The following is a 23,847-nucleotide window of genomic DNA, read 5'->3' as shown; positions in this document are numbered from 1 at the left end:
GTGTATGGCCAGTATAGTTTCCTCTGTTAATAACTTTTTCTGGTACTGTGTATGGGGCTAGTGTAACAGTTTATGGTCAGCTACCTACTCAGCATTCCTGGTGTCAGCCCTGTTATCTTCAATTCCATGAAAGCCATTTATGGTCTAACAATGCCCTGTCCAATCACAAGGGGAAGGGAATGAAGGACAATAAGGAGAGGGCTTATTTTTACAACACTGAAAGCCAGTGATGGGCAAAATTATGTCATCATTCCAAGAAACTCTTACAGGAGCTTCACCCATAGCACAGAAGAAACAAAGCAAATTTTTTTTCCTCTTAGTATTCCATGTTCTATGTTCTATAAGGGGGGTCATCTGCCATAACAGTATTGTTTCTTGAGTCCTATTAAGCTGATGCCAGAAGACTCCAGCAAGTATTTGTGTAGAGAAATCCTTACTTCTCACTTTGGGATTTTTCTGTACCATTCACCATAACCCAGAGGCACTTAACAGCTACGGAAATAACCAGAACACAAACATCTTAAGTCTCATTAAAAGCCCTGCTCTCCCTAAATCAGCCAGAAACTATTCCATGACAGGAAGAGTTCATTTTGCAAATGTTTGCACTTATTTTCATGTCGCTGAGTCGATGGGAGCTTTTATTAAATTCAGCCGGGTAGAATTGAAACCGACACCTTGCTTTCCATCCTGCTCAATTACAGAGGCAACAGATTACCTCTTCTATTGAGGGTGGCAGGGAGGTCCTCAGCAAAGCCTTACGCAGCATCTTCTCGGGAGGAAACGCCTGTCTGCACAGGCTTTCTCCTTGCCTGATCATAGCCTTCCTTCTGAGCAGCTGCTAATGATGACAGCTGCCGTCAGCAGGAGCCTGCTGGTGACAGGTCTGTGGGTCGTGCCACCTCTCCTTCTCATGGCAAACGACAACTTTCCAGATCCTGACAACTTGGCTGTGCTTTTCCTCTATGCAAATGGGGACAGACTGGAGAGGGAGCCAGCTTCTTCCTCCTCCGTTCTGACAGGCGGGAGTGGTCTTCATTGTGAATGAATTAACTTAGCAGAGGTTAGACCTGACATTTGCGACTGCAGTTGTCTTTACTGTCTGAGCTGAACTGTAATGTTACAGTGTCTGCTGGAGTCGAGGTCTGTGATAGCTCTCGGGGAAGTGTTTGTTGGGATTGCTCACTGTTGTTGTTGTTGTTGTTGTTTAAATGTCTTTATTAACATTTATGAAATATATATAATAACTAATTTTATTAGGACATTTCTCTTCATGTATATAAGGAATTTTGATTCTATTCTCCTTTATTCCCTCGTTTATCTCCAACCCACTCCACAGATCCCGTTCTTCCCAACTAGTTGCCTTTCCACTACATCTCCTCCTTTTGGTCCTCCTCCTCCTGGTGCTCCTGGCCCTCCTCCTCCTGGTCCTCCTCTTCCATCTAGTCCTCCTTCTCTGCCTGGTCCTCCTCCTCCTCCTGGTGCTCCTGGCCCTCCTGGTCCTCCTCCTCCTGTTCCTCCTCCCCCTGGTCCTCCTCTTCCTGATTCTCCTCCTGGTCCTCCTCTTGCATCATGACCCAGTGGGTTTCATAAGTGTTGTTTAAAGGCTCATGGGTAAGAAGCTTTTACTGAATATGAACAACTTGCCAGTGACTGTACCACAGAGAAAAGTGTCTCCCTCCCTCACTCACTGGTTTTTTTCTTCTTCTTTTATTGGGGGATGGCATTTTCCTCAAAGAATAAATAGATATTTTTCCTGACAAGATAAATTTGCCTTTCAGAAGATTTTCACCTGTAAATAAAAAAATAAAATAAAATGGAACCCAGAATCATCACTTACAGTAGTCTATTGGTATTTTTCTTCCCTTTCCATCAGTTACACCTTTCACACTACTAAGGAAATGGTTGCAGGATTTGGAGCACTGTAGGAAGTGTGGCTTGTCATTGTCTGAAAGCTGGACTGCCTGTCCTGACAAAGTGAAAGAGCATTCTGACATTGTTTGTTGAAACTGTTTTTTAATGGAACAGTTTCCTTCGGATAAATGTAAATATTCCAAACTACTCGCATTATTCAGAATTTTAAGATGAGAAAAAAATTTTACTCTCACCTTTAGGGGCATCTAAAACAATTGAAATGTTTTCAATGCATCCAAAAGTTTCTTCGTATTTTACCTCTTCTCTGAATGACTTTGAGCCCGTGTTAGGGGAGCCAGGGAGAAGTTTACAGATTTTTCTTTTCCAGGCTCCTGTTGCCGCTTTGTTCTACTTGGTTGTGGTGTGGGCAGGGGCAGCAAGGCTACGTCAGGCCTTGTTTTGGTGTGAGCGGTGTTAACTGTGGAGTGCTCACCTCTCCCACAGGCAGGGGCTGCTTTTGTGATCCTTACTTCCTGGCCTCTCTCCCTTAGCCATTTCACAGGCTTCTGTGTTATGAACAGAAGGATGTATTGCACCATCCTGGGGGACTTGTGTGAAAAAGGACTCCCAAACAGAGATGTTCACTGGAACAGATTGTGTGTGTGTGCGTGTGCGCACTCATTTGTTACTTTCTGTTTACCTGGCTCAGAGAAGGACAATTTGTGCTCCTGGAAATAGATCTGATGATTGACCTCAAAGCCAGTGACTGCCTAATTGAGGAGCTTGCTGCATTGGGGATGTGAGTGGGGTGTTAGTAGTAAATGAGTCAGCCATGTAGCTCATAGAGATGCTTGCTTAATGAGCTTGGGGTCATGGGTTTCAACCACAGCAGTGTGTGTGTGTGTGTGTGTGTGTGTGTGTGTGTGTCACAGTCTGTCATAGTGTGTGTGTCACTGTGGTGTGTGTGTGTGTGTGTGTGTGTGTGTGTGTGTGTATCACAGTGGTTGTTACATCTGGGAACTGGGGTTCAAAGTGGTAAGACTGCAGGAGTGGCTTTCTGTGCCTCTGCTGTACAGTGTTGGTGCTAGGCTCTTGCTTTCTTGCTAGACTCTGGAATTTGCTTTGTGTTGGGCTGGAGGACTCAACCTTCTTGCTCAAGTACTCAGATGCCAGCCCGAGGTGCCTGTGGCTTTTCTGAAGCTAGCATCTCCAGGGCAAGTGGAGCAATAAACCCAGATTCCTGTCCCAGCCCACCATGCCAGCATCACCCTGGCCTTTCAGTCCCATTTACAGCTCCTGCCTCTGACCGCAGGAAGCCTGCTGTAAACACACAGTAAGAAGCAACTTCAGGCAGGGAGGGCTTGCTTTGGCTCACAACCCAAGGGCAGTCCATCATGGTGGAAAATACGCTCCAGCTGTGGTGGCAGGACAAGGCAACTGGTCACCCTGGATCTACGGTAGGAAAGCAGGGAGACGAATGCTGGTCTAAGCTGGCTTCCTCCTTACTGCTTTTTGTTCAGTTTAGGACTTGTGGGCCTTCTTTCTTTAGCCTCTCTGGAAACATCCTCACAGACATATCGGGGCGGTGTCTTCTAGCTGATTTGAATCCTGTTGACAATGACTCGACCATGCATATCGGCCGTCACACCTGCACTTGCTAACTACAGTATGTTATTTGATCAGATGGCCAACATCACTTCAGTATCCTCCCTCCCTCCCCCCTCTCTCCCCATATCTCTAGTCCCACAAGCAAACAGCCTCCTCACCACTACCCCACTGCAGTCTCCCCCTCTCCCAGGACTAGTGCCTCTTAGATGGATTGTATTAAAAAGTCTAGCACCTTTGGTAGGGAGGGGAGGTGCAAGACTTGGCAGATGGTTGGTGACCTTCAGGATACCTGCCATTGGTGGCTCATGAGCTGCTCTGGGACTAAAGAAGCCATCTGGATTGCCCTGAGCCCAATCACCAAGCCTTTTTTGCTTCCTCCATAGTCAGTGGTTAGATGGGAGCTGTCCTGGAAAAAGCAAGGCAGCTTTGGACAGTTGAGGCAGACCCTAAAGGAGCATGGCTGGTTCTGTGTGCCTGCAGCATCCTGCCCTCAGAGTTGGGGCAGCCAGAGTCTGGAGGAACAGTGTCTTGTCAGGTTACAGCGCTCTACCCATACACTATGCTCTTCTTCCTCAGTCCCTCTACCACCATGGAATTCAGATAGACATGTGAAAGGAAGCCATCATCATTTGACTGTGGTTTAATTCTCATTTCGGTGCATTTAGATGAGTAAAGCACACGCTTCATTATAAGACAGTACAATGACATATGTATGTGGTTGTCATAATGAAGCCCATTACTTTGTGTGCCAACTTTAAAAGGTAATAAGACAAAAGGAAAGGCTTGTCTCCACTGATTCTGCCTGAGTAGGGAGGGAGATAAATGGCTTTCCCCTTGGCCACAGGAAGCAGCCCTGCGCTCTTCGTGTCTCTTCATGCACCTTGTCGCTGCAGGGTTCCTACATGGACACGCTTTGTCTCCGAGTTCCCCTTACACAGTTTGGCATCTGACCTGGTTTCCACATTTCCCCTGCTCTTTGTGTGTCATGTTATTTCATTTTTGATTTCAAAGAGACTTTAAGATTCTTGATATCAAGGTCTTTCAAGCAGAGCTGTAGGGCCACAAACAGGTAAAAGATAAAACTTACAAGGGGAAAATGTACCTGTAAAAAAATTATATTCTCTGTTTCCCACAAACCTGGGGATATACTGTGTTCTCAGAGCAGGATTATTCTTGTCATGAAACGCAACAACAGTAGAAAGCGAGACCTTCTCCCTGCAAAGTGCATCCGAGCAGCCGTCCCGGGGCGCAGAGAGAACAGTCTCTCTACAGAGGGCCCATGAAGGTTCCAGAGGAAAAAATCAACATTGATGCAAAGCTGTTCGATTTAAAGCATCATTTTGTCTACAAAGCATTGGTGTGAGTTCTTCCCATATACAAAGGCAACCTCAAACATCAGAGGAATTGAAGAACAAGGAGAACAGAGGTCCCAGGACATGAGAGGCCAGAGAATAAATACAAAGGACTTTTTCCAGTTAGAGCTTAATTTTATTTTTGCTGTCAAGACTTTGGAAAATGAATTATTAGGGAAATCATACTATAGCCTCCCCAAAAGACATTAATTAGAAAAAAATCAAGATGAAATCTGTTAAGAAGTACTTTTTTTCTTTTTATTTCTAATGTATTTTTCTTTGTGATCCAGATCAAGGTTTTTAAAGATTGATTTTATTATCTTTAATATGTGTATATGTGGGTGTCTATGGGGTGGGTGGTAATGTGTGCACATGAGTGTAGGTGTCCATGCAGACTGAGGCATCGGATCCCTCGGGAACTAGAGTTATAAGGGTTTGTGAGTTGCCTGATGGCACTGGGGACTGAACTTGGGTTGTCTGAAAGAGCAACACTCACTCTTAACTGCTGGGCCACCTCTCTAGCCCTGGTCAAGGGTTTTAAACAATGTTTTATCTTCTGGTTTTGAACATGATGGTCTCCTTATCTTACAGTATCCATTCTTTGAACACGTCCTCTAGGCTCTGTGGCCTCGTCTATTTGAGATTTGGGTCCCCAATGAAGGGTTGATTGTGCATGCATCCGGAAAGATGAGTTGCACTTCTTTGGGGCTGGCAAACTAAAGCCATGGTGGGCAGAAAAGTAGATGACTTCTCCAGAGTGATTTTATTTATGGAGCCACCTGTTACTCTGTCAGCCAGGAGAGAGACGGAGATGCTTACTCTGATGGCCAGGGTTTGGTGGAGCGCTTTGCTATTCTGTATGGATCCTTAGATACTTCTAACACACAGAAGCCTGTCTGTGTCACCACAGTAGCTTGCTTGTGGTCAGTTTGGGTTCTGTGGGTACTAAAGCTGCTGGCATCCCCAGTTCCAGGACTTCTCAGGTGGCAGGCTGACTTCACAGGGCTGTAGGACAGGGTTTTGTTAGTTTTGATTTTTCTTATAAAATCTTTTGCACTTCTCTCCTCTTGATGGTGACCTTGCTTGCCTGCTACCATGCTGCACAATGCCCACTTATGAATAATAGAGATTGTCTCTCATTTCAATAACGTGCTGCGCCGTCTTGACAAAGATGCCATTTCAATGATCTGATTTTTCGTAGTTTTTCAAAGCACATTCACTATCCAATATGCACTCATGCTTTCAAAAAATAAAAAAGGGACACCCATTAGATATCATTAGCTTCAGTCTGAGGACCACGACCATTAGATGTATCCTAGGCTATACTATGTCGTACTAGGCTTAGCTATGAGGCTCCATGTAACATGGTGAGAACCTGCTATGTAGAAATCTTTACTACAGGAGGTTTAACCCTGTTACCCTACCCTTTGTGCCCACCAGAGGATAATTCTCAAACATATTCCCAGTAAGATTATAAGGAAGTATCAAGAGAAAGCAGAAGCTACACACATTACGCTATGTTGTTAGAAAATAGAGATGTCGGTTTGGGAATACACTCGCTCTGGTTTGTTTTTGCTGTCGCTGTGACAAAATGCCTAACCTGAGAAAAAGTAGGGAGGAAGCACTGGTTTGGGCCCAGAGTTTCAGTCCATAGCGGAGCAGCGCGGCCGGGAGTGGATGGTAGGACAGAGATGCTCATCTCATGGAAACTGTGTATGAAGCAGAGCCATCAAGAGGGACTAGGCACAAGATAGACCTTTCAGAGGCCCACCCTGCTGGCTCATTTTCATCAACTAGGCCCCACTCCCAAAGTCTCCACCTTCTCTCATTAATGCCATCAACTTATGAACCCACTGAGGAATTAATCTGTTGATAAAGAGACACCGTATGATCCAATCATTTCCCAAAAGCCCCAGGGCTGACAGCCATACATCTAACATTTAGGGAACAACTCAGATTCATCCCTTAACAATGCTGTGTGTCTCCAACCCTTGGCTTGTGGGCTGTGTGCACCCTGGGAGAGTTACAAATGAGGTCCAACACAAAATCACAAACTTACTTGGAACTTCATGAATTTTTTTAAAAAGATATATTTATTTTTATTTTATGCATATGGGTGTTTTGCTTGTGTGTACTTCTATGCCCCATGTACCTACAGTGCCCTCAGAGGCCAGAAGAGGGGTAAGATCTTCTAGAGCAGGAGTTCCACGTTGCTATGGGCCATCTTGGGGGTTGCTGCAAACCTAACCCCAGTCCGCCGGAAGTACAGCCAATGCTCTTAACCACTGAACCATCTCTCTAGACCATCAAGCCATTTTTATAATGGAACTTTTGTTAATAACTTCGTGTGCAGTTCTCATGTGTGAACTTTGTAGGTGACAGGTGACAACACCCGTGTCTCTCACAATGCCAGATGGCTAGAGGTGCCTTCCAGTCTAACAGATTAAGTCTGAAAATGGACTCACCATTCCTTCTCTGTCCTTCATTTTCTAGGTACAGAGGCAAAACGTATAGGGCTGTGGTCAAGATCGTGCGGACATCAGACCAGGTGCAACATTTCTGCCGCCGCGTGTGTGCCAAGCTGGAATGCTGTCCGAATTTATTTAGTCCTGTGTTGATTTCCGAGAACTGCCCAGAGAACTGTTCCATTCACACCAAAACCAAATACAGTGAGTCCAAAGGGATCCTGAGCTATGGTGTGGGGTACTTTTTTTTAACGCTTTTTTTTTTCACATGAATAACTGCAGAACTCTTTACGGTCTGTGGTGCAGGTCCATACATGTTTTAGCCTGACATAAGAAAGGATGGGATGGTTCAAACCTGGGGGGATTGTCATCAGAATATTTTGAGAATGGAGAAATGACAATTTCAGAAGACCAACTGATTCCTAAGCCATGTGGGTGGAAACAGGACATGATACACTGATTATTAGTAATGTTTAGAAACTCTAATTAATTAACTTCTTGTCCTTACACTCAGGATTTGTAATACTACTTTTTTTGGTTTTGTTTGTTTGGTTTTTTTGTTTTGTTTTGTTTCTGAGACTCGGTCTTTCGTTCTGTAGCCCAGGCTGGCCTAAAACTCATTATGTAACCCAGGCTAGCCTCACACTCTTAGAGTTCCTCCTACCTCTGCCCCGTGTGTTGGAATTACAGATATGAGCCACCACGCTGGCTGACAGTTCTTTCATCCAACAGCAGCAAAGTCTCTGAACAACCACACTGGCCAACAGTTCTTTCGTCCAGCAGCAGGAAACTCTCTGAGCGTTTTCTTACTGGCCCAACCCTGTCCGTTTCTCCCTTACTTAGCTACTTCCCTCAGCACTCTCTCAGGCGTGTCACTGGAGGATTCGGAAACATCTCCCTTCCTTCCCAGATGCCTTTGCTTCCCCACTGCTGTGCAGGACTCTGAGGTGGCCCCCCTTCCCCAACCTGTAGTACTTGCCTCTGCCAACTCCCAGCGCCCTGAGAGACCTCACCTCGGCCTTAGACTGACAGCTTCCCCCAGCCCTTCATTTCCTCTATTCTGAGAACTTCCTTCTCCCATTCTTGAAGGGTTTACCACTGTAGAGGCCTCTACCTGGGGCATCTCAAGCTCTGAAAACTCAGTCTCCAGCTTCTGAGCTTGCTAATCTCCCCTTAGTTCTCTCTGGTCCCGGGGCCGTGACAAGGAAGCCCAGGCTCCAGCCACCTACTAGAGTTTAAGGACGCACACAGTGTGGTCAGTGCTCTGTGAACTGCAGGCACCTGTGACATATCAACTGCTTTGTTGGAACCAGGGATATGAGTAGGCTCGAGATCCTCTTCACAGTGTGGCTTTGTTCTGTACACAGACACAGGTAGACAGGCACACACATACAACTGTGCTTGGCAAATTAACCTTCTACTCCCAGTCCCTCTGAAAGTCAGAGGGTCATCTGTTCTCTCTATTCCATTTCTATGCCTTTCCACCTACATACTTAGTTCCCGGTGAGAGGGACCAGGGCCTAGAAGCCGGTCTTGCACATGCTAGACCAGCATTCTGCCACGAGCCACATTCCCAGGCCTTGATGTTTTGAGACATGGTGTGTTCATTTCTGTTCCTTGTGGCTGTGATTGATCAAACTCTGACACAAACAACTTAATCAGGCAAGGGTTTATTTTGGCTCACACTTCCCAGTGACAGCCCACCATAGCAAGGACGCTACAGTGGCGGGAGTTAGAGAGAGGTGGCCATGGTGTGTCTGTAATTAGAAATAGAGAACTGGGAGTACACGCAAGTTCTCAGCTTGCTAGCTCGCTCTTAGTGCAGTCCAGGATCTCAAGCAGTGAATGGCACCGTCCTTGCTGGTGAGTCGTCCCACCTCTCAGTTAATTAAGTCAAGATAACTCCCCACCTGCAAGGTCATAGGCCTTTCTCGGATGGTTCTAGATTCTGTCAAGTTGACCACCCTAATCATCACATAGAATGTCCCTTTGTGAATTAGGCTGGCCTTGAACTTCAGATAAAAGTCTTTTTTGGAGACCTACACATACTCTATCCCTGGAGGTTCACGTCATCTCCCTGCTCATTTCTGCATCACCGTACCTTTGGCCAGTGGAAGGGTTTGCTGGCCAGCAACTGCTCCCGGAAGTAACTGCCTTGCCTGAGGACTTCAGTTGCTTTGACTGTTGACCTTGCAGATATGGTTTCCTGTAGTCCCAGGACACCGGGGAAGAGGAAAGGGGTGGGCATTGTGACCTGGAAGTGAGCTGAAAGATGATTCTGGATCTCATTTAACAAAACTTCAAAAGGCTTAGACCCTTCAGTGTGAATATTGCTGTCACTGGAAACTGAGCTACAATGGGAGGAAAAACAAAAGGAAAACAAACGAACAAACAAACAAACAGCCATTGGATAGAATTGTGACTACTGAGGGCAGGGATCTCCCAGCAGGCTCTGCTCTGTGATGGACCTATTATTGCTTGTACTCAGTCAGACCATCTTCTTCCCTATAGCCTATTATTATGGAAAGAGAAAGAAGATCATTAAACCCCCAATTGGGGAAAGCAGCATTGAAAGCGGGCATCCAAAACCAGCCAGGAGAAGGAAACGTCGGAAATCCATCTTTGTGCAGAAGAGACGAAGATCTTCTGCGGTGGACTTCCCAGCAGGCTCCGGGGAGGTACGCTAGCCTTAAAGGGCTCCCAGCATTAGAGGAGAGATGTTTGGTTGGTTTTAATTTTACTGTGTGTGTGTGTGTGTGTGTGTGTGTGTGTGTGTGTGTGTGTGTGTAAGTAAGAGAGAGGGAGGGGGAGGAGGAGAATGAGAATGCAGGCTTATGCCTGTGTCTGCCATGGTGCACCTGTGGAGGTTAGAAAACAAATTCTGGGAGTCTGTTTTCTCCTCTCACTGTGGGATCCCAGGATCAAAGTCAGGTTGTCAGGTTTGTACAGCAAACCCTTTTGCCTGCCGGGTTCGGTTGTTTTGGGGGATGGAAGAGATCAGGCCCAACCTTGTGAAGGCTGGGCAAGCACTTTGCCATCCAGCAACAACCTAGCCCTTGCAGGTTCTCTCTGTGTAGCTCAAAGTGGCCTTGAACTGCGTGTGCATGTGTGCAGTGTGTATGTGTGCGTGTGTGCGTGTGTGCGTGCGTGCGTGCGTGCATATGTGTGTGTGTGTGTGTGTGTGTGTGTGTGTGTGTGTGTGTGTGTGTGTGTGGACAAGAGGTCAACCTCCTCGGTTGTCATTCCTCAGGACAAGGTTCATCAGGAGTTTTTGTTTTGTTTTTGAGGTAGGTTTTTACCTAGAACTCATCACTTTGGTTCAGCTGGTTGGCCAGCAAGTCATAGGGATCCACCTGCCTCCGCCTCCTCCAGGCCCAGCTTTTCCACATGGCATCCGGGGATCAAACTGAAGTCCTTACGCTTGCATGACCAGCGCGTCACCTGTCAGGCCATCTCCTCAGTCCCTGACTAGTTTTTTTTGAGAGATGGTCTCAGCATGCAGTTTAGGCTGGCCTTAAATTTACTAACCTTTTGCCTCATCTTCCTGAGTCCTGGAATAGAAACCTGGGACAAGACACTCCCTGACAGCCCCTTTACGTACTGAGAACCAATTGCATGTGTTCAGCTACTGGTTAGGAAAAGGCTGTGTCAGGAGAGTCTTTGGTACCTCGGGCTCTCTTTCAAGGCCTCCGTGGACAAACCTTGCCAAGAGCTCTGTTCTGGGAAGGAAAGCCACGTCATCCGGTCATCCGGGGCTGGCAATTGGCTGTCTATGAGCGTCACCTTACTGCTCTCACTCAAGTCCCCGTCAGCACGCCCTTACTAAGCACATCCCTCCCTCTCAGGAAAGTGAGGAGGAGGATGCGGAGGCCCCAGAGGATGACACTGCGAGTGAGGAAACGGGTTCTGAGGTCCGAGATGACCAGACAGACACCTCGTCAGCGGAGGTGCCCTCCGCCAGGCCCCGGAGAGCTGTGACCCTGCGCAACAGTTCAGAGGCCGTGAAGCGGCCGCCAGTGGAGAGGCCACGGAGGGTCCGCCCAGGGCCAACCACTACCTCTGCTGTTGAGGCAGACAAGGCCCCGCCTGCTAAGCCTGAGGAACCAGAGGTAAGTAAGCTCAGAGAGTCATGGCTTCTCTTTAAGAACGTGGACGCCATTCAGGAAAAACCTCTTTCAAATATCAGAAACGACCGTAGATGCTCTGTCAAAATTCCCAAGTCTGAGAACAAAAGAGTGATTTTTTACCTCTGGGTTGAAAGGGCAAGGAAGCATCAGAAAGACGTTCCTAGGGCTGGAAGAGCGTCTTCATGTCTGGGTAATTTTAATATCCCAGAGCTTCCAATCAGGTGGGTGGAGAGGGTCCGGTCCTGAAGCTGTGGGTCTCACATTGCCATCTCCACATTTCCCGTTTCCACACTTGACTTCTGCAGCTCTCTCTCCTCCGTGGGACACCTCTCTATCTCCCTCGTGCATTACATCAGCATACTGGACACTCCCTAACCGTATAGGTGGCATGTGAACAGCTACACAGGTCCTTGGCACCATCCTAATGAAAGCGAACGGTGACAGTGAGCTGGGCTGGACTGTGTGGGTCTGGCTATACCGCTTAGTATCTGTTTGCATTATAATCAGTGATGATTCCTTAGGAAGCAGGCCCTAGATTTTCTGAACTAGGCGGTCACTATGCCATGGGGTGGGACAGGTGTGCAGGTTCATAAGTGTGCTTAGAGGTCAGGGGTCAACCTCAGATATCATTTCTTAGGAGCCTGTTCACTCTTCACTCTTCGTTTATTCTTTTGTTTTGATTCTTTTATTTTTTGAAAAGGGATTTCATGCCTAGAGCTTAGTAGTTTAGGCCGATTGACCAGTACGTCCCAGGATCCTCCTGCCTCCACTTCCCCAGCACCACCAGTTTTTTGTTTTTGTTTTGTTTTGTTTGTTTGTTTTTTAGTGTGCGATCTCGGTATTGGACTCAGGTCCTTATGCTTGCGTGGCAAGCATTTTGCCATCATCTCCCAGCCCTGCTGTACCTTTTGTTGTTACTATTCTTGAGCCTTTGAAGACAGCCAGGTCATTGCAGGTGTGGGAGTCACCAGACACAGGTTGCTAAGAAACTCCACAGAGACTGAGCTCTGTCACTGGCTGTGTGTCCAGCAAAGAGATCAAGAGAAGTAGGAGTTCTGGTCCCGTGGTGTGGAGTTGAGGCACACAGGTTGTTAGAAAGATGAAGCTGGCCCTACATCTTTCTGTTCAGTAACAGTGCCCTGCCCCCTTCCCTGCAGGAAACAAAGCAAGAGGATGAGGAAAGGCTGATTCTTGAGAGCAATCCGCTGGAGTGGACGGTCACAGACGTGGTACGATTCATTAAGCTGACGGACTGCGCGCCCTTGGCCAAGATCTTTCAGGAGCAGGTACAGTGGCTTGCTATGTCTAAAATTTATTTTCTGGACTCCAGGTCTTGTCTCTCAGTGTTTGCATGTCTCTCTGTGTTGAGCATAAATATATGTGTGTTCATGTGTGTGCACTTACTTGTATTTGTGTGTGTGCATGTATGTGCATGTGGCTGTAAAGCCCAGAGAACCACAGGGAGCCTGCCATGCCTCAAACGATGCCACCTTTTAGAGACAGGTTCACTCTCTGACTTGGAACTCACTTAGTAGGCTAGGCTGACTGGTCAGTGAACTTCAGAGACCCACTTATCTGTGCTCCAAAAGTGCTGGGATTACAAGCACGTACCAGGATGCCTAGTTTTGTAAAAGTGAGTTCTGGGGATCAGTTTCTTCTACTCACTAGGCAACTTCTGTGCTGACTGAGCTGTCCTCCCAGCCCAGAGACTAGATCTTAAAGGAATTACCTATCTTATCTGGCTTCTTTATGACTTGCCAGGTAGGAGTAAAGTCTCAGGTGCCCTTCATCTGCATGCTACAGTTGATACCTGTAAGTGGGCTCATCCATAGTGCTGAGCACCTGACGTGGGGGTCTTGTTTCTGGTTCTATTTTTTTTTAAAGATTTATTTATTTATTATGTATACAGAAGAGGGCGCCAGATCTCATTACAGATGGTTGTGAGCCACCATGTGGTTGCTGGGAATTGAACTCAGGACCTCTGGAAGGGCAGTCGGTGCTCTTAACCTCTGAGCCATCTCTCCAGCCCCTTGTTTCTGGTTCTTAATTGTCTCATAGGGATGAGGGTTTTCTGACCAAGACGTAGCTGGTACTGCCAGGCGAGTGGTGACCCTCTAGGCTCCACCGTCATTCACAGCTGTAGCTCACTCTCTGGTACCAGTTTCTGTTGTGCTATTGCTGTGATAAAGCACTGACCAAAGGCGACTCAAAGAGGAAAGCGTTTATTTCATCCCACGGCTTAAGGCATTTAATGAAGGGTTGCCGGGAAGGAGCTCAAGGTGGGAACCTGGAGGCAGGAACTGAAGCAGAGACCTGACAGAACTGGCTTGCTGGCTTGTTTACCACATCCAGCTCAGGGAACTTTCTTAGACTGCCCAGGGCTACCTGCCCAGAGGTGGCACCACCCCCATGGGCTGGGCTCTCCTACATCAATAATGAATGAAGAAAATGCCCCCAAAGAGTTGCCTACAGGTCAGCCTGATGGGGACAGTTTTTCAATTGAGGCTCCCTCTTCTCAAATGATATTAGCTTATGTTAACTTGACAAAAACAGCAACAACAACAAACGAACCAGCACAGCCTCACTGAGTAAATATGTCTTTTAAGGCCTAGTATTATTTATATACTATTTTCCATATAGTTGATTAAAGATATGCCTATCTAACCTCTTTTTAGATTTAACAAGCCAATAATTAGAGAAGATAAAATTTAAACATTAAGACAGAAAAAAAAAAGTCTGATTTCCCAATCATAGAGGGAATTTTCCATCTTTTGGTCCAAGTCAATGCAGTAATATGTTGTAAAAAGCAAATTAATGAACATCCTCGTCCTCCACTTCCCACTCCCAAGAGTATGTTCTTGGTATCCAAGCTCTCCTGCCTTGATATCCATGAGACAAAGTGATTAATTGCATTCATTCTGGAAACTTCTGCAGACTCCAGAGAAGGTCATGTGGAAGGCATGAACAGGAGCCAGACAGGAGGCCCGGCTCTTGGCTTTCTGGCATTCACTGCTGTTCTTCTCCGGGCACAGACAGGGAGGCAGACAAGGAGATGCACTTTCTGACCTAAAGGAAGAGGGTAATGACCTCTTCCCTTCATTGCAACAAACAAACAAGACAGGAAATGGCGAACAGTGCTGTAGCTCAGCTGGCACGGGGCTTATTAATAAAAGTTCACCCCCATCTTAGAAACAAACACAAAGAGCAAGAGCCAGAAAACCCATGTAGAGGACTGCCCGGGGCAGATTCCCCAGTCTGGTGCTTAGTCATAATGGCACCACCAAAAATCGACAAAAACAAGCGGAAACCTGTATTCAAGTACATGGCAAATTCTGTCCATATAAGTTTAAATACGCCACCATGTATATGTTGGTCCATGTGTACATTCAACATAAACTGACCAAACGCCTACTATATGCTTTATAATGTCCAAAACATGACAACGAAATGTGGCATTCATAAAATCGGGTTTGACTTTGGTTTAGTCTCCAATGTTCCATTTTCATTTTAGAAACATTATTCTGTTGTGAGCAGAATAAGGGGTAGATTTTTGTCATTTCTAGATCCTACGTTATGTGGGAACTTAAGAACATCTGTAGCATGAGTCGTTACCCGGCTCCTGTGTTGATACGATGTGCGAAGTTTCCGTGAGAGACTGGCTTGTGGGGAGGGATTAGCTAAAACACCACATTTACAGTCTTCCTTTCTCTCACTGCTAAGTCCACTTTCCAAAAACATCTCAGAATGGTTCAAGGAAATGGACATGGCTGGCACATGCCCACTGTAGATTCAGAGTGGGCAAAGGCTTCCTCCATCCACCTCCTCCGACATCAGCTAAAAGCTTAGTCCTTGATTTAGACATTAGGTGGGCTTTAATGGATGAGTCTTGTTCCCAATTAATTTTGCATTTCACATTAGGGATTTTCAACTGTTTAAAAAAAAAAAGTTGCCTGCTGGGCTGTCTAAAGTGTATGGACACTTGAGTCCTTTCTGGCCCATTAGACTTTTAATGACTTATTTTTACTAATTTGTTCTATCATCATTTTGCCCAAATGACAGTGCTCTGATTGGGTGAGGCCTCCAGCATTTTCTGAGCTGTCAGATGAACTAGGTGTCTGCAGACTATTCAGCAGCCTGCACAAGAGATCACAGTGTACAGAATGATAATAGCTGTGTGCGTTCACGCCTAGGGATGTTAGGAATTCAGAGATGGTTCTAATCACCAGGAGCGATTGCAGACATTACACACTCCCCATTACCAGCATATGGACCTTTTATCTCTGAAATGTTGTGGCAGTCTCTTAGTAAAATCTATTCTCTATAATTTCATGCTGCAAATCTGAACATTATACAGTGAAAGTCCATGCATCTGTAATGTGTTTTTAAACACACAATCCTGACTAGCATGGTCTATGTGCTCACTCACTGCCGATCGGTCCGCTCACAAGAGAAGCAGACTGCCTGAGTGAGTCGTTTATTTTATGAAAACTTTAGAGGATTGTTGACAGCTTTAGTTGTCTTTGAGGGGTTCTTCTTCTTCTTCTTCATTTCCATTGGCCTACATGCTTGTCCATTTTCGTCTTTAGAGGAGAGAAGTTTACCTCTTGTCAGTCCCTGGTCGTGTGGGTCTATTTCTGAGCTCCTGTGACAGTATCATCACGGAGTGCCATGGTGAAGCAGAACTGCATGATTACTGGTCAAAAGAAAGCAAACAAAGACCAGAGCAAGATTCCAAAGCAAGTGCTCGGTGACCTATCCAGTGCATCCATCTGGATCAGGACGTGGTCCTCTGGATCAGGTCACTAGCCTAAAGTCCATCAGCTTAGCATTTAGGAGGGACCCTTTATATTCATGCTCTCCCAAGCCAGATATCTCCACTAAGGAACTGCCATGTCCTAATCAGAACTCTATCCAAGTAAGTGTCCGTTTTCCATGTCCTAAGTGTGACTTTCAGGTTGGGCATCATGTCGTATCTTATTCCTTCAAAATGTTCTGCAGTTATGGTGAGTCCGCTTAATTTTTGTGTGTATTTTATTCAAGTCCAAAATTAGTCATCCATTAGTGATTCTGTTCAATATAACAACAGATCTGCCAGAATTTATAAATGACACAGGAACATATTTATAAAAATTCAATCAACTGTGAGTCTGGCGTATAACCTATATAATCTATTAGGGGAAAAAAGAGCAAACGTCTTCCAAACTGAACCAAAGATTACCTCTGAAACACCTGGTACAGGGGGATTCCATGCTCACTCTTCTATGCTTTACAATGCTTTACAATGTCATATCTGAGTCCCCCTTTACCCAGCTTTTTCCTGTTTACACCTTTCTCTTTCCTAGCTGTCTATGAGATACAACAAGCATTGACTCTATGGAATCTACAGCAAGAGTGAGTCCAAAATAAGGGTTAACCTAGGGTTAGTCTTTGCATGAGAGTGACAGGCAGACGGTTCAGTTGCCAGACCTAGCTGTTTTCAGCAGGCAGGCAGCATAGAAATTCGAAGTCTGGTTGTATTCGGAGTAGCATGGTCTTCTCAAAACCATGAACCCCATGAGTCATATTTCCCATCATTTAGGGAGAATGGGAAATGAACTCAGAACATAGAAGTACTAATCATGGACATTCAGCTGGTTCAAATATAGACAGACTGCATTTTAAGCACTTTGTACCTCTAGATAGCAGGACTAGTTTTGGGTGAATTTTTACCAGATAAGAAGGAAGGAGAAAGTTCACTAATTAATCAGATTGTTTAAACTTAACCCTTTCCCTCCGCACATCATCTTATAGAGAGGTTTCTGTTCAGCTTAGTTCCAGATGTCCAAAAGCTGCTTCTGTAGAACTCAGGTAAACCAGCTCTTAGAGAGTTTCAAAGTCGTGGCCTCTGTCTGCTTCTCTTCCAGTTTGCCAACCTTGTCATCCACACCAGGCGGTATAGACTCTTTCCCACACTCCAACCCATGACTTTAAGGCTAAAACCCCCTATAAACCTGGGGCTTCCATCACTGCTGCTGGATGAGTGGGAGAGGGGACCTAAATGTTCCTTCCCATTTGTTCTCTTCAGAGGAAGTCTAGCTGGAGAAGTGGCCATGCGCTGGGGCCAGGACAGGAGGGGCATCTGATCTGAAAAGGTCAGAGAATGACATTTCAAGGTCCTTGACATCATTTTTAAGTGGCCTCATCCAGCCTGCATGGCGTCTGTTAGGTCTGCCATTCTCCTTAATGCTGTGACCCCAGGGCAGCCTTTACCACCACGTTGCACAGTGGGCTATGGAACCCTGCCCTGGAGAAAGGATGGAAAGAACATAGTGTTTCTTTGGACAATTAAGCTGACTGCCCAGCATCTTCTATGTCAGGTCACTGTGGAATCGTTTTCTGAATTGTTTCTTCATCTCATGACTTTCATTAATCTTATGTGTGAATGTATGTGCTCATGTGTTCACGTATACATGTGCACACGTTTGTATGGAGGCCAGAGTCAGCATCTGGTAGCTTCCTCAATCATTCTTCACTTTATTATTTTTGTTTGTTTGTTTGTATTTCGAGACAGGGTTTCTCTGTGTAGTTTTGGTGCCTGTCCTGGATCTCGCTTTGTAGTCCAGGCTGGCCTCAAACTCACAGAGAGGAGCCTGGCTCTGCTTCCCAAGTGCTGGGATTAAAGGTGTGCACCACTACTGCATGGCTTTCACTTTATTTTTTTTAAAAATTCTTTTAAAAATAGTGTCTGTCTGTCTGTCGGTCTATCTCTCTCTGTGTGTGCATGTACATGTGTGTGTGTGTGTGTGTGTGTGTGTGTGTGTGTGTGTGTGTGTGTGTGTAAGTTCGAGTGCAGATGTCCACAGAAGCCAAAAGAGAGCATCGAATCCCCTGGAGCTGAAGGTAGAGCTAGTTGTGAGTCTTCAGCAAGAGCAGCAAGTGCTTGTAACTACTGAGCCATCTCTCCAGGCCCTCCACCTTATTTTTTTGAGACAGAGTCTCTCACTAAATCTGGAACTCTGGGATGGGGCTAGACTGACTGGCTAGCACACCCCAGAGGTCTTACCATCTCTTCCTTCCCAATGCTGAGATTACAGTCACGCACAGCTGCACCTCGCTTTCACAGGGATGCCGTGGCTCTGAACTCTGGTCCTCACATTTGTATGAACACTTTAATAATGAGCCATCCCCAGACCCGGTTTTCTTTTACAGTACTCACATCCAGTAGCTGGAATGCATAATTTAAAGAATGTACACATAGGAGCCAAACATTTCACCTCATGGTTTGCTAACAGAATTCTACATACCTACAACCAAAGTTTATTAGTTCTATTACCTGCATACCTTAATAGATTAAAAAGAGTTAAAAGGCAAAACAATATCAGTGGGGTGTGTCTGGTAGACAGAATCTTCTCATTATTTCCATCTCTTCCTTTAAGCCTCCCTTTATAGAGTGTTCTTATTTCTGTAGTTAAAACGTGTTTTTAAATTGCTGACTTATTGTGATGTGGACATACATCTACTTTGGTAAAGATGTTGAGTGCCCCTAAGCCCAATTTATTCTAATTCATTTTTCCTGTTTAGTAATTTTATTGTGACAGTTTCATGCCTGTATTTAATGTATTGTGCTTTCTCTCTGCCCCCTCCCACCTTCTCTTACCTCTCCTCTGTCTCTATCAATTCCTCACTCTATTTTTTTAGTGCCTTTCCCCAAATCAGGACTTTTGGGTATGTAGCCATTTCCAGGGACACCTGTGTTTGGAACTATCCACAGGAGTCTGGTGGGGTCATCAGTGGGAACATGGTTAAGCAGTGAGAGGTAGGGCCACCCTGAGGCTTTCCTCCATCCATGCCTGACTGTGGAGGGGCCATTTCTTGTGCAGACCCAGTCCAGGTATCCACAGCTACTGTGAGTCCATGATTGTAATGGCCGTGCCTTGCCCAGAAGATAATTTTGAGGTTCTTTCCCCTGCTTTCTGCTACAGTATTCCCTGAACCATAGAAAGGATAGTTTAAAACACCTGTTTGGGACTGAGCACTCATCTGTGCTTATTCTCAGCATCTTGAACAGCCATGAGTCTCTGCATTCACCACTCTCCACTGAGAAGAATGGCTTCTCCCATTAAAGCTGGGAGTAGCATTTGTCTATGTGTAGAAACATACATATTTAAAAGGCAGCTCGACAGTATGTCAATTTAGCCAAACAACAGTATTCAGCTCCCAGTTTCCAGCACACATGACTCAGTACTTATATTCTATTAAAATTCTACACACTGGGAACTCCATTTATAAGGAAGATGAGAATGCTCGCAGATGTCCCGTCATTCCCTAAAATGTTTTCCCAGTACCTCACTGTTTCCCCTCCATATCCTCACCCTTCAGCATGTCGGCCATTTTGGGGAACAGTCACATGCCTTCATTGTGCCTACTTAGCAGGGTGTAATACATCATAGGAGAGTAAAACCTCCAGAGAGAAGATTTTTTTTCCAAGTCTAGAGAGGATTGTTAACAGGAGGAGTTGGAATGTGGAAGGAGAGAGGTAGAAATGATGTAAATACAGTACTTACATATGAAATTCTCAAAAGAATTAAAATTTTAAAAAAGAGAGGATGCCATTGATATCTTCATAGCCAATCATATACAAACTAACTCCTCATTGTCTTGGAATTTAGAGTGACCTCCTTGTACAAGGTGCTTTTTGAACAGTTGACTGATAACACTGGAGGAAAATTCAACGCCCCACATGTTTATATGGGCAAGCTGCAGTTTAAAGTACTTCTCACCTTTGAGTCTTGGGTCTGGTTTTTAAAATTAATTCTTCTGAGCTAAAATGCAGAGTGAAAGGTCTCTCTGATCAATCACAGTGGTTAGCTTTAGTGAGTGAGCCTATGACTAGAGCTTCATTCAGCTGTTAGTTCCCATTCTGCATCCCTGAGATGAAAGGTTAGTGTCTGTGCAGAATTCAAGCAAGCAGGTTCTTGGGGAAGAGCTTCAGAGATGTTCTCTGTCGTGTCTGCTCCGGGTCGCCCAGCTTCAAATTCACATTGTGGAGTATATATTCTCCCCCCCTTTCCATCAACAGATTCAGAACCGATTCCCCTTTTAAACATAGGATTGATTTGAGGCAGCAGGTACAGACACGATTTGGAGATGCTCAGACCAGAGGAAAATGGTGGTGTCACTGACAGTTAGGAGGTTATAGTTTAAGCAGAGAAATTGTAGAAATTGCATTGAATTGGGTTATGGAAAAGATGCCAGTTACAGTAGCCCAGGAAACCATCACTAGCTGAACAAAAGACTCATAAAGCTGGGTGGGGAGGTGGATATCCCTGTAGAATGGGGAGAGTGAAGTAAGGTTGGCACTGAGGCTCCTGGAGCAGGCAGTGACTGCAGGGTTGGAAAGAAACCGTGGGAGCAGAGACAGGGCAGGTATGGCTGACAGTGAACGACAGTGGATAATGAAACATTTTCCCGAAAACAACAGGAGATGACATCCCACAACAAAGACTGTGTTTCCCCCTCCAATCTGGACTGTAATGGAGCAGCTCTTCACCATTTGATCTTGAGGACCAACTTTATTATTTATTATTTCTCACCTGTGTTAAACACCTATCCATTCATAGAATGTTTGGGTATTGTTTGTATTCTGGATACTGTACCCAGGTCAATCAAGTATATGCTGGGTGAGCTAAGGGTTTGACAGTCAGGATCACTATGGTACTGTCTGAATGTGAAGAAGGTTGCTTGTCCAGTACATTTATTTCAAGAATCAAGTAGCCAGTGTTTACAGAATATTTTTTGAAGTGAGCCATACTCTGGCAGTGTAAAGAATGGTACATTTTTGTGGGTGATTTAAGGTACCTGGCATGACCACTTTAGCTATTAGGAAGGAATTGGTGGTCTTAAAACCTCATAAACTTTACATTTACATTTTATGCTCAGTAGATATTCCATAAACTCTTCCCGATAGTCAAGGAAAAGTTTTGGAAAAGACTTAAAAGTGAGGTGGGCTTCTTCATGTCCCTGGTGATCTGGATCTGTTATCTACTTAAAAGTCACTTGCGTTGAGGGTAGAGCCACATCAGCCACCAATATCAATATCTCTTGCTTTGTTGATGCTTGCTCCAAAACTGTGCATTGGGCACTCTAGGAGCGCCCTTGCTGACTTCATTACCTTGATCTGCACCTTTCACTTCCCGTTTCTCCAACTACTGCCATTCTTAGCAGTAACGGCGCAGAAAGGTGAAGTGACGTGGAAGAAGAATATGGGAAAAGAAGAAGTCCATATATAACATGAAAACACATGGGAAGCTCATTTGTTTTCTGTATGGCTGTGTATGAGACTGATCTACTTATTTTTGAGGTTTGATAAGGTCATATGTGTCTTTATTCAGACATAGCTTATTCCATTAGCACAGCCTGTGCTCATCTATAATTTAAAAATAAATAAATTCACAGTGATACTTTTAAGTTAGTGTCCAATTTTTACTGCTACCGCACTTATCCTGTAATATTGTGGATTTGGGGTCTAATCAGGTAATAAACTCCCTTGCTCCTGACATCAGTCCTTAGATAATAAATGATACTTCTCTTGTCATTTGGCTCCTCACTGCTACATTCTTTATGTATTTAGGGACTTTTCTTATTATAGCTTTAGAAAATAAACAATCTCTTTAAGATGGAAGATCTCTATATGAAATTCGTTGACAGGTGGTTTCTATAATATTGCCTAGGCAATGGTGAAAGGCTGGGAGTCCTTATGGTTCATGAGAGCCCAGAGTATAAGACGTCATGTGGCTGAAGTTCTGCCATGCTGAGTTCAGTTTGTTACCACTCACTCTTAGCATCACTTCAAGCCTCTGATCTCACTAATCCTTAGTTATTCCTGCTGGAATATGAAGCCTGCCTTAGGAAATAGGAAGAGCAAGTTGCAGTTAAGCTCAGCCACACAATCAATGGCATCTACATGAACAAACCAGCTTACAATAGGAAGCAAACTGGCGGAGACATATGCTAACAGAATGATCTAGAGCTTTGGAGTGAGTTTTGGTGCCCTTCCTTGTAGAGCAGATTTAACAATCACTTGGTGGTTATCACTACAATATGGCACCTATTGTGTAGATACAGCAAGGCGTAGTAGAACAGGGAGAAAATAGTACTAAATACGAGTGCATCTCACTCTGAGGATTGGGTGTGCACACAGGTACGTGTGGGTGTGTGTTTTCATGATGGACATTTGCTTCTAGGTGTAGGATTCCTTAAGCAGTTTTTAGAAATCTAATCTGTCTATCTATCTATCTATCTATCTATCTATCTATCTATCTATCTATCTATCATCTATCTATCTATATCAGCTCTTGCTATAGAGCTCTGAGCTCTGGCTAGGCTTGTACTCATTCTTTTGGGACTTTGGATGTGGCATTTCTTCCTAAGACTGCTAAGATGTCTGCTGAGACGTCTGTTGTTATCTTACAATGATTCCCTAAGGTGTACCTTGACACTTTTTCGTGCTGTTTTAAAATTCTCTTTCTCATGGGTAGTTTGACCACACTGTGCCCTTTTTGTGGTCTTTTGAGCCTCCTGGACTTGAATGCCCATATTTTTCTTAAGATTTCAATTGTTTAGAACTATTATTTTATCAATTCGATTTTCTGCTCCCCCTCAGACACCCATTTGAATATTAGTTCATTTAGTGGCATCTCCTAAGGCTCAGCTGCTTCCTCTCCCCCTCTTTCCTTTTGTGTCTGAATGTGTTATCTCAAAGGACTTCTCTTCAAGGTTGGAGTTCTTTCTACCTGCGTGGTTGCTGAGGCTCCCGCCCGTATCTGCTGCTGTTGAACTCACTCAGCTCTGTAGCTCCAGGGCTTCTCTTTGGTTCTTCTTCCTAATCTTCATCACTTGGCTAAATTTGTCATTTCAGTAGGAGCTGTTCTCCTAATTTCATCGAGTTGTCTGTCTGTATTCCCTTGCATTCCATTTAACTTCCACAGAGCCATTCTTTTGAATGAAAAAAAAATGTTCATCTTGTTCATTTCTTTAGGTGTCTGTTGCTTATTCTGGGGTTCCTCCAAAGGCATCATGTAGTTTTGATTTTTTTTCATATTTTTATGTATCTGTATTGATTTTTATTGTGCATCTAGCAGATCCTTTAGCTCTAATAGTTTTGGAGGGTAACTTCTTTCGTAAAAAAATTTCTTCCAAAGATGTTTTTCAGGGGTGATTGATTGGCATATGACACTGACTTGGGTTCCATTTGAACATAGAACATAGTCTGATGATTTCATCAGCAATAAATGATGGTTTAGGGCATGGTACATGTGGCACTAGTGTTATAGACTGGCCATTTTTATCACTATGTGGCAATGGGAAAATATAAGTGGGCCAGGTAGATACAGCCCACATGTCAGTGTGTTTGTGTGTGTCTGTCTGTCTATCTGTCTGTCTGTCTGTCTGCCTGTCTGTCTATAC

General features: G+C 44.8%; 1 protein-coding gene across 4 annotated transcripts in view; it reads left to right on the top strand.

Annotated features, from left to right (window-relative positions):
- Sfmbt2 (Scm like with four mbt domains 2) overlaps positions 1 to 23,847 on the top strand; it is a 186,559-nt gene that overhangs the window by 156,992 nt on the left and 5,720 nt on the right. For all 4 annotated transcript variants that reach the window (XM_028891484.2, XM_028891440.2, XM_028891451.2 and 1 more), the window contains exons 17-20: positions 7,305 to 7,480; positions 9,788 to 9,954; positions 11,122 to 11,385; positions 12,561 to 12,689. In XM_028891484.2, coding sequence (XP_028747317.1) covers positions 7,305 to 7,480; positions 9,788 to 9,954; positions 11,122 to 11,385; positions 12,561 to 12,689 — 736 coding nt within the window. The remainder of the gene's footprint in view (positions 1 to 7,304; positions 7,481 to 9,787; positions 9,955 to 11,121; positions 11,386 to 12,560; positions 12,690 to 23,847) is intronic.

The sequence above is a fragment of the Peromyscus leucopus genome, chromosome 5 (assembly GCF_004664715.2).
Source record: "Peromyscus leucopus breed LL Stock chromosome 5, UCI_PerLeu_2.1, whole genome shotgun sequence".
In the NCBI taxonomy this organism is placed as follows: Eukaryota; Metazoa; Chordata; class Mammalia; order Rodentia; family Cricetidae; genus Peromyscus; species Peromyscus leucopus.
The sequence above is the reverse complement of the archived record's forward strand: the minus strand, read 5'-3'. Positions and strand labels throughout refer to the sequence as shown.